General features: G+C 40.6%; 1 protein-coding gene across 9 annotated transcripts in view; it reads left to right on the forward strand.

The window, feature by feature from the left end:
* Positions 1-7,588, forward strand: part of OSBPL6 (oxysterol binding protein like 6) — a 214,572-nt gene extending 206,984 nt beyond the window's left edge. For 7 of the 9 annotated variants that reach the window (XM_036857698.1, XM_036857704.1, XM_036857701.1 and 4 more), the window contains 3 exons: positions 146-272; positions 2,569-2,691; positions 3,870-7,588. In XM_036857698.1, coding sequence (XP_036713593.1) covers positions 146-272; positions 2,569-2,691; positions 3,870-3,978 — 359 coding nt within the window. In that variant the 3' untranslated portion in view covers positions 3,979-7,588. Of the gene's footprint in view, positions 1-145; positions 273-419; positions 630-2,568; positions 2,696-3,869 lie in introns of those variants that run through there. The other 2 variants (XM_036857703.1, XM_036857706.1) reach the window with 2 other exon arrangements.
* Positions 7,589-15,914: the final 8,326 nt, after the last annotated feature.

A 15,914-nucleotide genomic window follows, 5' to 3' on the forward strand; every position in this document is an offset into this window, starting at 1 on the left:
TCCTTAAAAAAAAATTGTAATCTAATGTTTATGACTGTAAATTTGATGTTAATGTGAGTATTAATTAAGCACCTGAGTTAAGTCAGCTTCTGCATGTTCTGTAAGCCTCTTTGCCTCTCACAGTGGTTCCTTGGCCTCATTCCAGGTTCCATGCCGACCAACTATGAGCTCTACTATGGCTTCACAAGGTTCGCTATTGAGCTTAATGAGTTAGATCCTGTACTAAAAGATCTCCTTCCACCAACAGATGCCCGATTCCGGCCAGATCAGAGGTGAGCAGGGCAGTGGTATTTAAAATGAACACTAGGTCATGGCATGGTGCTTACAGAAGTCATCAAGACTTTCGCCACCATCATTTATTTATTCATTGAATCATTCATTCCCTTATTCACTCAGTAATAGCCGAGTCTTCTACCTAGGTAAAGAGCATTCAGAGGATGATCATAATAGAAGATTAGCTCAACAAAAGTTCCCCGCAGAAGGTAACACAGATGTTTTTTAACAAATGTGCCCCCCCACCAATTTACCAAAGGTCTGCAAATTATTGAACTCTTCACACAATCACTCCTCACCTCAGTGTTTGTACTTCTATAGTTCTATTACTCTATAACATGGACTATCTTTTTTTTTTTTTTTTTTTAATTTAGTTTTGGCTGTGTTGGGTCTTTGTTGCTGCGCGCAGGGCTTTCTCTAGTTGCGGTGAGCGGGGGCTACTCTTCGTTGTGGTGCGTGGGCTTCTTATTGCGGTGGCTCCTCTCGTTGCAGAGCACGGGCTCTAGGCACGCGGGCCTCAGTAGTTGTGGCACGCGGGCTCAGTAGTTGTGGCTCGCGGGCTCTAGAGCACAGGCTCAGTAGTTGTGGTGCACGGTCTTAGTTGCTCCACAGCATGTGGGATCTTCCCGGACCAGGGATCGAACCCATGTCCCCTGCATTGGCAGGCGGACTCTCAACCACTGCACCACCAGGGAAGCCTGGACTATCTTCTTTTAAAAATTTTTTATTGAAGTAACATTGGTGTTACATTATATAATTATAACATTACATATATAGTAACATTATATAATTTTCATGTGTGCAACATTATATTTCTACTCCTGTATACCTGTGTATACCAAAAATTTCGTTTCTATCCATCACCGTACAGTTGATCCCCTTTATCCATTTCAGTGAAGAATAAGAGGATAAGATACAGGGGTACCTAGAAATACTTTGAGTCAAAGTGTGGAATTTTCCCAACGTGTTTTTGATCCCCTGGGGTGTGAGATATACTCAAAATACAGTACCTTTAATACCTTCTGATTCTTTTTTTTTTTTAATTATTCTTACATTGTTCTGTACTCATGTTGTCCATTCCTACAGAATTAGTTTTACTTCTTACAAGAATTCTATATGTCAGGGGCTTCCCTGGTGGCGCAGTGGTTGGGAATCCGCCTGCCAGTGCAGGGGACACGGGTTCGAGCCCCGGTCTGGGAAGATCCCACATGCCGCAGAGCAAGTAAGCCCGTGTGCCACAACTACTGAGCCTCCACGTCTGGAGCCTGTGCTCCACAACGGGAGAGGCCGCGACAGTGAGAGGCCCGCACACCGTGATGAAGAGTGGCCCCCGCTCGCCGCAACTAGAGAAAGCCCTTGCACAGAAACGAAGACCCAACACAGCCAAAAATAAATTAATTAATTAATTAATTAAAAAAAGAAAAAGAATTCTATATGTCATACAAATTGTATCCAAGATCATTTTCTGTTCCCAGTGTCTTTGTGGCTTCATCTGTCTTCTGCCAAAATGTTCCCAGTATTGAATGTTCTACTATTTAGTTCTCTCATATTCCCCCCTCTTTCTCTAGAACATGCAGTCTCACTATTTGACATTCAAACTTATCAGTAAGCTTCCTGTACAGTGTGTATCATATTGTATACCTGTTCTTTGCTCTCATTTTGGAATTTAAATATTTGCAAATCACCATTGGGTCTGCTTTTTTCTTCTCAATTCTATTTCAATATTCCCTTTCTGAATTTCATTTACTATTCATTTCCTTTCTGTGGCCTTTTGTAGTTTCCCCCAACTGTTACCTTATCCTTTTTCATTAGTTTTACTCTCTCCAATAAAACAGGAAAACTCCTTCCCTCTCAATCTGTTCTAAAAGTAGCTGGAGAACAGTCAGGTACCATCCTCCATGCTGTGGCCTTTAACAAGTGCTTTATGATAACGTGGAAAAGGAGCACAACCGGGGACTTCATGATGTCCTAACCCCAGACTCTCTAGTCAACCTGAAAATCTCAAGTTGTGGAACCCTAGACAGCACAGAAAAGTCTTCAAAGCCAACCACTTACTTTTCACTCCTCCCATTTTATTGCTGAATTCAGTAATTCAGTTCACATACACAGAAAGTATGTTAGCTGATGGCAGACAGAGAGAGTATGGCCTGGGGAAGGGGCAAAGGGACGTAATCAGAGCATTACTGTTCACTGTGTTATGTTCACAGCAACCAGAATTTAAGTTTAGGCAAATGAGATTATTTTGTTCTCAGAGAAGAAGGTAACGTATTAAAAGATAAACTGCTTTCTGCTTAGATTTTTGGAAGAAGGAAGCTTAGAAGCTGCAGCAGCAGAGAAGCAAAGAGTAGAGGAACTCCAGAGATCTCGAAGACGATACATGGAAGAAAACAACCTTGAACATATACCAAAATTTTTTAAGTAAGTCAGTTTTTACGTTTTGCAAATGGTTGCCACAAGCAATGAAAAACTCCAGGTAAAAATAAAATGAGGGATAGTTTTATGTCCAGGAAACTTCGAGGTGGAAAATTAAACTGATTTTCATCACTGGTTTTGGCAGTGAAAATACTGAATCAGATTTTGGTCTTGTGAAAAGTTTGTAACCATAAAAATAAATTTTCCTCGACATCTCTTTTCCTTTCATGGACAGCAATAGAGAGTGAGGGTCTTGCCCAGAAGGCTCTTTGTCCTCCAGCTTCACCTTTTCGAATGGTAGAAACTTGTTCCCACTCCCTCACCCAGAGATAAGGTGGGACCCCACTGCGCACAAGGTCATCCTGGCTTCCTTAGTATTTAATTTTATTTCTATCACATGGAGCTTATATCCGTTCAGATTTGATCCTTCTGTGGTATGATCATGGGTGATTATTACAGGATTATTTGCAGGATACTTAACACAGACTAAGCTGTAGTTTCCAGATCCATCTGTTGCCCTTCATAGCCAGGACAAATCAGCTCAGAATACCCTCATACCCTTTCTAGTTGCCACCTCCTGGCTGCACTAGAGCAGAAATGCAGTCTTGCCCTTTAGATGTTGAAAGTGCCCTCATTGGGCGTGGACCCTGAGGAGGCTCTTACAGCTAATGAGGTTGCATACGTTCCCCACAAGTGAAGCAGAGAAAATTCTTGTGGGTCTGGGGTCTGAATTTCTAGTTACAAGGTTTGTACATGCTTTGTTTGGGCCACTTCACTTTTTTTTTTTTTTTTCCTTTGGCCACGCTGCACGGCATGTAGGATCTTAGTTTCCCCAACCAGGGATTGAACCTGCACCCTCTGCATCGGAAACATGGAGTCTTAGTTACTGGACCACCAGGGAAGTCCCTGTTTGGGCCACTTCACTTTCTAGTCCTGCCTTGAGGTGATTTATTCCCGCCCTTAGCCCCTCTCCCCATGACCCTACCTACTTCCATTGCAAGCATTTCACAACAAAAGTGAATTTATTTCTAGTCAAAATAGTCAAATCATCAATCAGCAGATAGGATGCTCACTGGCTTACCAAGTACTGCTTATATGTACACACCTTATCTACAGGAGAGGGTCCAATTAGCAGGTCACCTGAATGAGATTTGTGTCTAATGTTGATTTTTATACTTTCACAGAAAAGTGATTGATGCCAATCAAAGAGAAGCCTGGGTTTCTAACGACACCTACTGGGAGCTGCGAAAGGACCCTGGGTTTAGCAAAGTAGACAGCCCTGTTCTTTGGTAAACTGGGAATATAGAGCTAGCCAACATAACACGCTCTGAATGAATAAATAACTATGCACAATTATGTTTCTTAGAGCTCCGCGTGGTTTCTGGGTCGACTGAAAACCGACCATTTGCTTTTCTATTCATCTTTATAATGGACTTTCAGAAGTGCATTAGACAAGGCCCCTAACCACTTTCAGATCCTTTCTGTTTTGCTGCAACCATATTCCTTAAAAAAGTCCACACCCTCCTCGAAAAGCAGAATAAAAGGAGCAGGATATAAAATCCAAGGTCTGAAGAGTCTAAAAAGAAAAACAAACTGTAACTGGTGCTTAAAGCTGATCCAGAGAGTTTAAAGCAACATGACATATGAACCACGCATTTGGTCCTTTTCTGGAAGCGCCATCCCCTCGTTGCAGGAGCTCCTGGGCCACAGCAGTCAGCTCAGATGTCGAGTGTGTCTGTTTGATGTGGTGTACTTGTGCTGGCCTTGTCAAAAAAGACGATGCTTTTTTGACATCGTGATGCTTCTCAGAACCTGTTCCATCTGTACGCCATTGTTCATGCCTTAAGAAATGCAAAGATGTACAATAAATCATTTTTTAAATGTGTGCTCCTAGGTTTATGTGAAGGACAGATCTTTTGAATCATGGCATGATTCACTTTCTGGGATCAGAAGAATTGTGAGACTAACTCAAATGGATTGAAAAAAGTAAACAACATGTGCTTTACTTTGATATATTGGTTACTGTATCATATGTCTGAAGGGCAAGAAGGAAAAGGTGTGCTAAGTAGATCTCTGTATTCAGTTGCTCGTCAGTTTCCTGTCCTGCGTACAGTTAATAAACCATCCCTCTTCCACCTAACCTCCCATTGTGCCCTATTATTTGGCAGTATCCGTATTTGATTTGAACATTCAGCATCAGTGTTGAAACTTTGGAAGGAAATAACAAAAAGCATATGGAATTTGTCTGTGGGCTTAGGAGTACTGTAAACATAACTTATTTTGAGTGAAACACAGTGTAACCCACATCTATCCTGTGCCCAACCCATTGGCACTGTTGGAATTCCACTGGGAACAGAAGAGAGACCACTAGAAGCTTATTTGCAATGTTTAAATGAGTTCTATGCAAATTCATATTTCATATTCTCATCAAGCGTTTCTGTATGATACATGACCACATATTAAACACTTACCTTGCTATTGGCAGAGATATAAAACTTAAGCTAAGGAATTTATCCATCCCAACAAAAATGGGGGGAGGTGAGGGACAGAAATGTGTTTTGAGTACTTCAGGATTTGTTTTTTCCTCCACTAATATATAGAGGCTTTTGTAGTAACTTGCATCAGTATTCCTGAGTTTCTGCACATAGATAACTATTTAAATGCCTATATATTTTTTTAAAAATCTCTTTAGAGATTTTCCTAGAGAATTATAAAATCACGTGTATTTTATTCTGTTATGTTTTTATTCTTAGACTCTTACCATCAGATTTTACGTGTTATTTTAAGCTCTGATAACAAGGTTACTAACATCTTACATTTTGTTATGAGGTGTTGATTTTAGTGTTGTTTCTCCCACTCAAAGCATTCCTAATAATGGCTATTCCACTATCAAACCAAGACTGCTGAGAGCATAAGGGAAAACTCTGAAGTCTCCACTAGGTGGAGCAAGTTTTAGTTATCCTGAAACTCATTCCTCCTTTTATCTGAGTCCATATGTTATATGTACAGCATGCACTGGTTTAGAATGAAATTTCATTGTCAGGCAAACTCCCTAATCCATCACTAGCTCTGAGCATGTAAGCAACACCCTCCCTCGGTGTCTCAATGTCTTTAATTCCTGTTTTAAGTCTTGGGTGCCTTCCCCCATAGTCGTAAAATTTCCCTTATTATCAATTCTTTTTCTGCTCATTCATCTTGACGTTCTTTGATCTGCATCCTGAGATACATGCCTTTAATTTTAATTAGAATGTAATTAGAATTTTGTTGACTTCCTCAGAGAAGTATGTTCTCCCATGATTGGTAAAACTTTAGATACTATTTACAGTGCTTCTTGTCTGTATTTACTAGCACTTCCCTGAAGCGTCTCCAGATTTTAGCCTAAAGATAAGGAAAGAATTCTGCAAATAAAGATACTACAAATAGGAAGATACTACAAGTAGGAAGGTAAGGCACCAGGTGACCGACGATAATGTCAATCAGGCAGCTGGAAGAGGACCCAGGAGGGAAGCAACTACTGTACCTCGCAGTGAGTTTTAATTAAGAAAGAGAATAACTAGTAGAATGGACCTTTACTACCTAATAAGTTAAACATACAAATCAGGTAGGTAAATGTTGGTCAGAGCTAACCTGAAACTCTGACTAGGATTTCAAGATGAGAATGAGAAGAATGTCAAATTAATTAAAATCACCACATCCTTTATAATATCCCAGATTTATCATTTATTTTGGGATTCTGATATCCCGATTAGAATTCCAGTTCAAGTGAGCAATTCAAGTTTTAGGTAACGCTCCTATAATACCTGATTCACAAATCTCCCCATCAAACATTCATACCAATGTAATGGCCCCATCCCCCATTTCTTTCTCACTTTTTATTTATTTGATGGTTACAGAATTGTGACACTTACATTCTGTTCGGGATTTTCATCTGCATAATCTGGGGGCTTTTGAGACTAGTTTAAACAGCAAAAGGATAGAATAGATATTAGGTCATTCTTGATAAAACATGACTTATTTCTTAGAATTTTATATAAACCTTTTTATTTCAGGGGCACTTTTTTTTTCCCCTAAAGCAATCTAGGATAGAAGTGGACTTAATATATCTTTATACCTCCCCTGTGATTTACTGTAAGCTCCTTCATGTTTTTGAGCTGGTCATTAAGGAAAGCAGTAAGTGATGATGGTCCCATGGACGTGGCTAGGCAGAACAGATCAACGGCACACACCAGCATGCGTAGAGGCCGACCTGAAACTAATTACTTTGCTTCCATATGCTGCTACCCAGGGTGCAAATTCACTCTCAGATTTTACTGTTATTTTATTGGGTTGTTGAAGTAAGTCATTATTTTTCATGGGTTACTTTAAATTCCAGGCAGTCGTAAAAATAAACCTCATTTGAGATACCTTTTAATATTACATATCAATTATATGTGACATAAAAACTACCAAATGTATTTTGGTAAGAGAAACCAAGGAGTTTTTCATACAAGGGATGCCACGTTGTCGATTTTCTAAACCTTTTGCTGCTCTTCCTTATTCTGGCCCCAGGACTTTTAGCGATTCCACTAATCAATCATTACTTTAGGTCCTGCCCCCAAGGAGCACTGGAGGGCGGAGTTAAAGAGGAAACTGATCCGACTGTTTTGCTTAGTTCTGATTACAGCCTTGGCTGGAGAAGGGTTTATAATCATAATCGAATGTACATTTTGTTAGTACCTTGTGGATTATCCATTTTGTCTAATCTTGTTCTCTGTCATCCAGATAATGAAGTGTGGGAGCAGAGCTCCTCACTCACCAGGGGTTGTAATAAATGTTTGCACTTGACTCGAGTTGGTATATTATGACTGTGGCAAAGTAAATAAAGTTTGTGTACAAAATATTTATTTCTATGGGAACCATTATGTTCAGGATATGTAAAATGTATCTAATTAAACAATTATGAATCTATTTTGTGCTCTAGAAATATTCTTTTGGAGGAAAGATGGAAAAAGTGTCATTGGAGCTAGGATTAAAATGTTTGGGTTTTTGTTGTTTTTTTTCTTTTTTTCTCCAAAAAGCTTCCCAGTCATTTAGAAATAGTGCTTATCAAACTAGGATTAGATTCTCTAAGTTTTAATTGAATTTCTTTTGTGAAATTGATACATCTAAAATATATATCACATGAATCATTCTGTTAAACCTGACTTTAATACATAATTGTAAGAACATTTGTGACTGAATTGTTAAACCTTTGCTGCAGCCTTCGCTATTAGAGAAAATGGCAAATTGTTTAAGAAAGGACTAGCTTTAATTTTTCCAAAATGATACCTAAAGAAGAACGAATTTTTTAAAAATTGCTGTGCTGAGTCAGCATTCCCAACATCTTAAGCAAATGAGCCCCATGATTAAGGCAGCTTACAGGTGGCAGTATGCTGCTACTCAGGGTGCAAGTTTACTCTCAGATTTTGCTTGTTTTTAATTGGCTTTTTTAAAAATTAAGTCATTATTTCTCATGGGTTACTTAAAATACCCTATAATTTCCAGCTTACAGGCCTGTCAGTCATATGCATACTTCAGTTTTCCAAAACAACTATCTTACTTGATTCATTTTCTCTTTCCCTCTGGTCCTGAAATAATGAGGAGCAGGGATACACGTGTCTGTTCTTTTGCACTATGTCATTGAGTGTTTATAAAAATATGCAACATTTATGCACAGTTGCAGGGTAGTATATCAATATTAGAACCACTGCATTTAGCTCCGTGGAACACTATTAAATGTTCGTGGATTAAAAATTACCCCATAATTATGTATTATTAGTTTCCTCGGTATCTCCAGATCGGTAGGAAAAAACATAAAAAAGGAATGCTTTTATTTTCTGCAAAAAAATTTTTTTTCTATTTCTTCCTCCTAAATATAAATTAGGGCAATTTTGGAAAGAGGAATATCAAGTTTTCATAAAGCAAAGTATAATCCTATTTGCGTTCTACCTGTTTCTTCTTACTCTTAGTTAATGGGGTAAGCACAACTTAACACTGTTAAAGACAGAATAATGCTAAAACTATCACTTCTTTTATCCTAGGTAGCAACTCCCCACCCCCTTTAATTATCTTCATTCAGTTATTTCTTTAGGAAATAATGTGGCTGCTAGAAATTTTAAGTTTTATTGAGGTGTCACTGACATACAATAAACTTTACATATCTGAGCTGTACAATGTGATACATTTTGACATATGCATATACTCTTGACACCAGCACCACAATTACAATAGTGGATGTATCCATCATCACCAATCGTTTCCTCTGCCCCTTTCTAATCCCTCTCTCCTCCCCCTCCCCATCCTTCACCCCGAGGCAATCATTGATCAGCTTTCATCACTTTTCAAAATCTGTGTATTTTCTTGTATTAATTGCATATGGAATTTTTCTAGAAGGCTGTATGCATATGGTAGAAGTATGCCTCCAAACCCCTCCCATGCCCCTACCCCAGTATCCACCATCAAATAATAATATATTGCAAGAGAAAGAAGATCTCATTAAGTCCTAGGTTTGGTAACCCAGTAAAAACTTGAGATTTGAAATACTTAGAAAACAATGAACTACTTTTCACATCAAAATAGCCATGTAAGTTAATTAATTCATTTCCATCTTTTAGGGGTCCAAAATAATGGTAACACTGAACTTGCCAGCAGTGCTGTGGAAGCCCTGGGAAGTGGTTTTCTCTTGTTTGTAATGAAAGAATACCTGACAAAGCCGTGGGAAGCCAGAATGACGGCTCTTGAAATAACGTCATGTTGATGAGGAAGAGAAGGGAAGTAGCCTACGCTGAGTTACGTATTGTTGGCCTCCCCAGCCCCACTTTTGGGTCACAAACATTTGAAACTTCCAGTACTCAGGAAGGCTGCTTTTCCGTCTCTTAAAATCTTCTCACTCCCCATCTGGAAATAAAGTTGCTAAACCTAATTTTGAAAAAGAAATGGAAATGAAGTGCCTGGAATCCAGTGAACTTCCTGCCATTGGCTACTGTGCAAGTTGAAAGCTTATTCTTTATATCCTGCCCCCCAAAGCACCTTCCCAGAGACTGTCAAATACAGCATGATTGACATTAAATGCGAATGAAGAGAAAAGGCAAGAATGAATAAAAGAGAAATGGAATCTGGGAAAGAAAAGTAGGTTCTCTGCGTGGGGCGGGGATCATGCTCCTTGGGGGCGGGTGGATGGGTCGATCCCAGGGGGCCAAGTTATTATCTTGGATGTTGGTTTACGCTCAGATTCCTGAGCTTCCCTCGAAAGACTGAGTCCATACATCTAGGGTGTGGACCAAGACTCTGCGTTTTAACAAGCACCTTCAGTCCCCAGGGAACCGTGCGGCTGACGGGGGACCCTCCAATGAGTGTGCGCTGGCCTAACCTCCCACTCCCTCACCCCTGTTTGTTGTTTTTCTCACAGTGACATTCAAGTAGTCGCCCAGAAAGTCTATTTCAAGAACTGGAAACTGCCTAGAGCTCAGTAACTTGTGACTCACTCTGCCATTTGTGGCTTCTCCTCACTTTTGTGACTTCTGTCCCTTTGCCAGGGCTGTCATATGAAGGTGAAGAGTGGGGAGGGCAGAACTCTGAAACCTACAAGATGAGATTGTGTTAATCCAGAGCCCTACAAGTGTGTTCTGGAGGCATCTAACCAGCCCACGCAACCAGAATTTACTCTTCAAAGCCAAGGGTCAACCTCCCCTGCCCCACCTTCCACTCCCATTTACACCTGGTCTATGTCTCCAAGGGGAGTTTTGTTTTGTTTGTTTTTAATTTTCTTTGGCGGTGCTGCATGGCATGTGGGATTTTAGTTCCCTGACCAGGGATCGAACCCATGCCCCCTACAGTGGAAGCTCAGAGCCCAAACCACGGGACCACCAAGGAATGCCCTATTTATTTATTTTTTTAATTTTATTGAAGTATAGTTGATTTACAATGTTGTGTTTAACTTCTGCTGTACAACAAAGTGACTCAGTTATACATATATATTCTTTTTTCATATTCTTTTCCATTACGGTTTATCACAGGATACTGAATATAGTTCCCTGTGCTCTACAGTAGGACCTTGTTGTTTATCCATCCTATACATAATAGTTTGCATCTGCTAACCCCACACTCCCAATCCTTCCCTCCCCCACCCCCCTTCCTAAGAAGAGGATTTTTTTAATTGGCTAATGGGGCCTGGCAGGTGGAAGCCACAGGGAAATTCTGTGGCAAAACATGCTTTGATCACCTGACTGATATTTTTATAATGAGGTCTAGCCGCAAATTATTTTATCCAGATCAGCTTCTTCCCTGAAAATAATATATTTTAAACTTTTTATTGGAAGAAACTTCACTGTGAAATTACTGTGCTTATAATTGAGGGTATAAAGTCATTAGTCATGTACTGTTCATTTGCATATGGTCATTTTGAGATACAAAAATTAAATTTTATCATATATTAGTGATAGAATTTGAAGCAACTTTCTACAGAAAAACAGCTTGTAGTTAAATTTCCTAATGAAAGAGTAATTATCCACTGAAAAAAATTGTCGATTCTGTGCCACCTCAAAATAAGAGTTGTACTCTTCAATGGATGTTGTATACTAGAACGTTACATTTGTAAGAGCACAGAAAACAGCAAATTTTAAATAAACTATATAAAGAGGCTTGTTTTTTGTGAATAGTATGTTCTAATGACCTTTCCACGGAAGTAGTAAATATTTTTACCTCCAGCGAGACTTCAAGTAGCATGTAAAGAAGATTGAGTGCTTATTCTGACTACATTTCCAGCTCTTTTTTCATGTAATAACAATGTAGAAACTGTTTTCAAATCAAACACCAAAACACAGGACTTTTCTCTGAATTTTGAACATATTTATATCAAAAGACTCAGAAAGCTGGTTTCAGTTTTCTATTTGTTTCTAGATTATAGGAGTAAAGCTGTAGTTCATGAGGACTGCAGGAAACCCAATATCGCACAGATCAGGGTTTTCCATGGCTGGTCTCTGGGGAAAGCCCCTAGGGGTTAGCTTTCACTCATCCAAGTTCTCCCTTCAGAAAGAGAGTTTTCATAGGGGATATTTTCTTTCACAAGTGAAAGCACTTCCAATAAAGTAGTAATAGTGTATCCTGGTCTTTGTATGCATTGTAAATAGAGGATTTATCAGTCTTGAGCTCCAAGTCTCTAATTTCTTATGAAGAAGTGTAGGAAGAAATAATTGCAGAGGCAGTATCAAAGAAAGCAATATACCAAACGTTTGGGTCACTAGAATCCCCAAATCAGTTTCTCCTAAAACAAATATTGACAGTCGACCTATTTTAATCCTGCTGGAATATGTTAAACACATAAGCCCTGGTGCCTTTTCACAGCCTGGTCCACTCTGGTGAATTTATAGGGTGGTGCACAGCCTCTCCCGATACTGTCCAATCACGGAGATGATCTTCTCATATCCCCTCCGGGAAATGTGTTCCTAGTATTATTCTGAGAAGCTTTGATGTGCGTGGCAGGAGTGCACCAAGAAATACTTCTGTCTTGTGTCCTTTTCTGAAAAGTATATACAATAGAACTTCTTAGCTTAGATGGACAGAGGGATGGAGGGGGAGAGGGAGAGACAGACTGAGAAAATGATAAGAACTCAAGATGTCAAAGAAATGCCCTGCTCCTTGCTGTATGTAATAAAGCAACTGGAAAGCAGATTGAAAATAAGAAGCAAAGGGACACAGTAGATGAAACTTTTATTTGCATAGTCTGTGATTATATAATCAGGGCTACCATAAGTCAGTTCCCTAGTCCAATTACAAAGTCATGTCATAGAATTAACCTCTTATGAGTGCCCATAGCCCCAGTTACATTACACTATTGCTGGCTTGTAGGTAGTCATTTCTTGGTTTAGTTTTAGCTTCCTGGGTACAAAATTTGGACGGCACGCTGGGATAAATACAACTGAGTTTGTGATAGCTCATCTGCTCAGAGGGAAAGCCGTCAGAGAGTGAGGGTTGAATGTTGGCCAATTGTTGGCCTGACTCAGAACTGCGGAGGCCTCTCTGGCCACCGATTGGCCGGGGGTAGCTGTGCAGTGTCAACAGCTGCATGCCTGAGGCGGCTGCTTCCTTTCTGTGTAGGCTCAGCTAGCAGGGCTGTTCTTTCCTTTAAACAATGGGTTTGATGGGCTTCCTAAATTTGGGGGGGAAAAAGTGAAAATTACAAAAATAAATTCCTACCAGGAAGCACTCCAGTCTGAAACAAGGTCATCCAAGTGCCAAGTACTTGAGGATAAAAACCAGTGATCAAGCTCGGCATTTCCTAATTACTCCTGAAATTGTCCGTGGTTTTTAAGTTTACCAAAAGTTTACTTCCCAGGTGCTAACAACTCAGTATTTTAAACCACCCTTCAAACTTGGGTCATTATCTATAGAATTCTAGGAACACAAATATGAGAATGAGAATTTTTCTTTCAAAAAAATTTAAACCACTTTACATCCAACCTTTCTTCCCAAAGTCTCTCCCCACTAAAGGCTTAATTCTCCACTGCATCTCTCAGAATTTTCTATAGGCTATCACAATACTTTTTGGTTGTTATTTTTTTTTTTTTAAAGTAGAGGGAAGGATTTTTTATTTTTTTATTTATTTATTTTTGGCTGTGTTGGGTCTTCGTTTCTGTGCGAGGGCTTTCTCTAGTTGTGGCAAGCGGGGGCCACTCTTCATCGCGGTGCGCGGGCCTCTCATTATCGCGGCCTCTCTTGTTGCGGAGCACAGGCTCGAGACGCGCAGGCTCAGTAGTTGTGGCTCACGGGCCTAGTTGCTCCGTGGCATGTGGGATCTTCCCAGACCAGGGCTCGAACCCGTGTTCCCTGCATTGGCAGGCAGACTCCCAACCCCTGCGCCACCAGGGAAGCCCGGTTGTTATTTTTTTAAGCTTCTTGCCTTTCTTAATATTGTCTTTTCAATCCTCTATTACTAAATCTTCCTCTAGTCTTTTTTCCCCCATGTAGAATAAAGCACATTTATATTTATGTAATTAATATACTCTCTTCAAAATGTACTAGTCATTTTGTGTGGTCTCCATGGTTAATTCTCTAAAGTATTCCGAAGGCATTTATCCTTGATGTACAGAGTAAAGGAAAATGACAGAAGAAGCTTCTTCATTAATCCTGCTACAGTTCTGGGCAAATGATGTTCAAACTGAGATAGGCTTGGACCTGGGACCTGGGACCCTTTACTGGAGTGCCTCCACCTGGACAAATGTCTCCTGCAGCAACAGAATACAAAGAAACTATAAGGGACTAAAAATAACTGCCTGCATGCACAGTTGGGGCAAATTATGAACAAAGAGATACAAAAAGGCCAAACACCAACTGCCACTTCTGAGGAGCCAGGAACAAAAGCCGGGTACTGCGAATGATCCCTGCTCACAGCACCATCAAGGGGGTAGGCAGACTACCTAAGCCACCTCTCTGGACCAACCCACCTATCTGTCCCCACCCTCATCCCATTAAGGAACCAGGTGGACCCCCTTCAGGGAGCAAGCAAGGGCACCTGTTCCTTGTTTTCACTCCTTCATGCTACAGCACAAGTCCCAATAAAGCCTTGACTGAATTCCTTGTCTGGCCTCTTATCAATTTCTATTGATTAATAAGTCCCAGGACCCTTGTCATTAACAAAACCAAGGCTGGGTCTCTGTGATGCTTTTAAATACCATCACTTGTGTCACCAATGTAGGTGTGCACCAGCCTTTAGATTTTGTACATTTACTTCTAAGAGGTACCTGCATATGCAGGCACCTACCTAGGCGGCCACACAGGAGGATGGCATTCCCAGCGTGGCTTCTTCCATCAGTAATGTTCAGATTCATGGTATCAGCCCCAAGAGGTCAGCTATTTTCTAAATTCCTCACAATTTTGCCAAACATAGTTCACGATACCTAGTGAAACATTCCAAACTTTTTTATTTTGTTCAGTGAAACAGATGTTTTTCCACAGTCTAGCTGAATTGGTGAAAGTGCCTAAAGCTAGTCTTATGTGAGAAGCTGTATGATCAGGCCCCTCAAGATGGCTGTACTCTTGCTCTCAGTCCGTCCCCTGCTCCACCAATGTCTGCTTCACCTACACCCAACTCACCTGACTGACCTTCCTACACACTTGCCCCAGGCCCCAGCTAGTGATTGTTCTAATCTTTAGATCAGAGTCTCTACACCTGGAGAGCTTATCAAAGGCGTGGTGAGGGGCAGGCGCCTCTGCTAGTTTCCCTGGTAACCGATGAGCCAAGCTGACGTCAATTCCGCCTATAACAGGCAACCTCCCCCCACCCTCTGGGAGCAAAGATGGCAGCTACCTGCGCCCACGGTGGCGGGTCCCTCGGTGGACGTTGCTTGGGGCAGGTAAGCAACCCCCCCACCCCACCCCAACCCCCGTCCACTAAACCACTGGTGTCTCTGTCGCTGACTCCAGCTCTCCCTTCCGTCGTGAGTCTGGACAAGTTCAGGGCTTGCAGGCCTGTGAGGTGCAGCTCAACAGAAGCCCTGAGGTTATTGATTTAGATGCTTTATCTTTCGTTTGTTAGCATCTGGGACAAATCCTGACAACGAATCCATGCAGGTATATTATGCGCGCTTCAAATCTGACAAATTCTGGAAAAGCCTGCCTATCCCCAAAGTGCCGTCTCACATTGTACTGCCTTCTCAGTAGATTTGGGGAACCAAAAAGAAGAAATTTTCCTTTTTTCTAGTCAATGGGGGAAATTTGCAAAACTGCTATCTCATGGATGACATTAGTGCTTTTAGATACATCCTAGACTCCACTTCTATAAAGTACAATTATACTCAAAACCTAGGCCTGTAACCTGTATTAGTTTCTTACTGGTGCTTTAACAAGTTACCACAGACTTAATGGCTTAATACAACAGATATTTATTCTTTACTATACTGGAGGCCAGAAGTCCAAAATGAGTCTTTACAAAGCTAAAATCAAGATGTTGACGGGGCCGATTGCTTTTGGAAGCTCCAGGGGAGAATCTGTTCCTTGTCTCTTCCAGCTTCTGGTGGCTGTCTGCATTCTTTGGCTTGTGGCCACATCTCTCTAATCTCTGCTTCAGTAGTCAAATTTCCCTCCTTTCTTTTATTAGAACGCTGTGATCGCATTTAAGGCCCACCCACATAATCCAGGATAATCTCCTCAACTCAAGATCCTTGATGTAATTATCCGCAAAGTCCCTTTTGCCGTTTAAAGTAACATTCACAGAT

This window comes from Balaenoptera musculus, chromosome 7 (genome assembly GCF_009873245.2).
Source record: "Balaenoptera musculus isolate JJ_BM4_2016_0621 chromosome 7, mBalMus1.pri.v3, whole genome shotgun sequence".
NCBI lineage: Eukaryota > Metazoa > Chordata > Mammalia > Artiodactyla > Balaenopteridae > Balaenoptera > Balaenoptera musculus.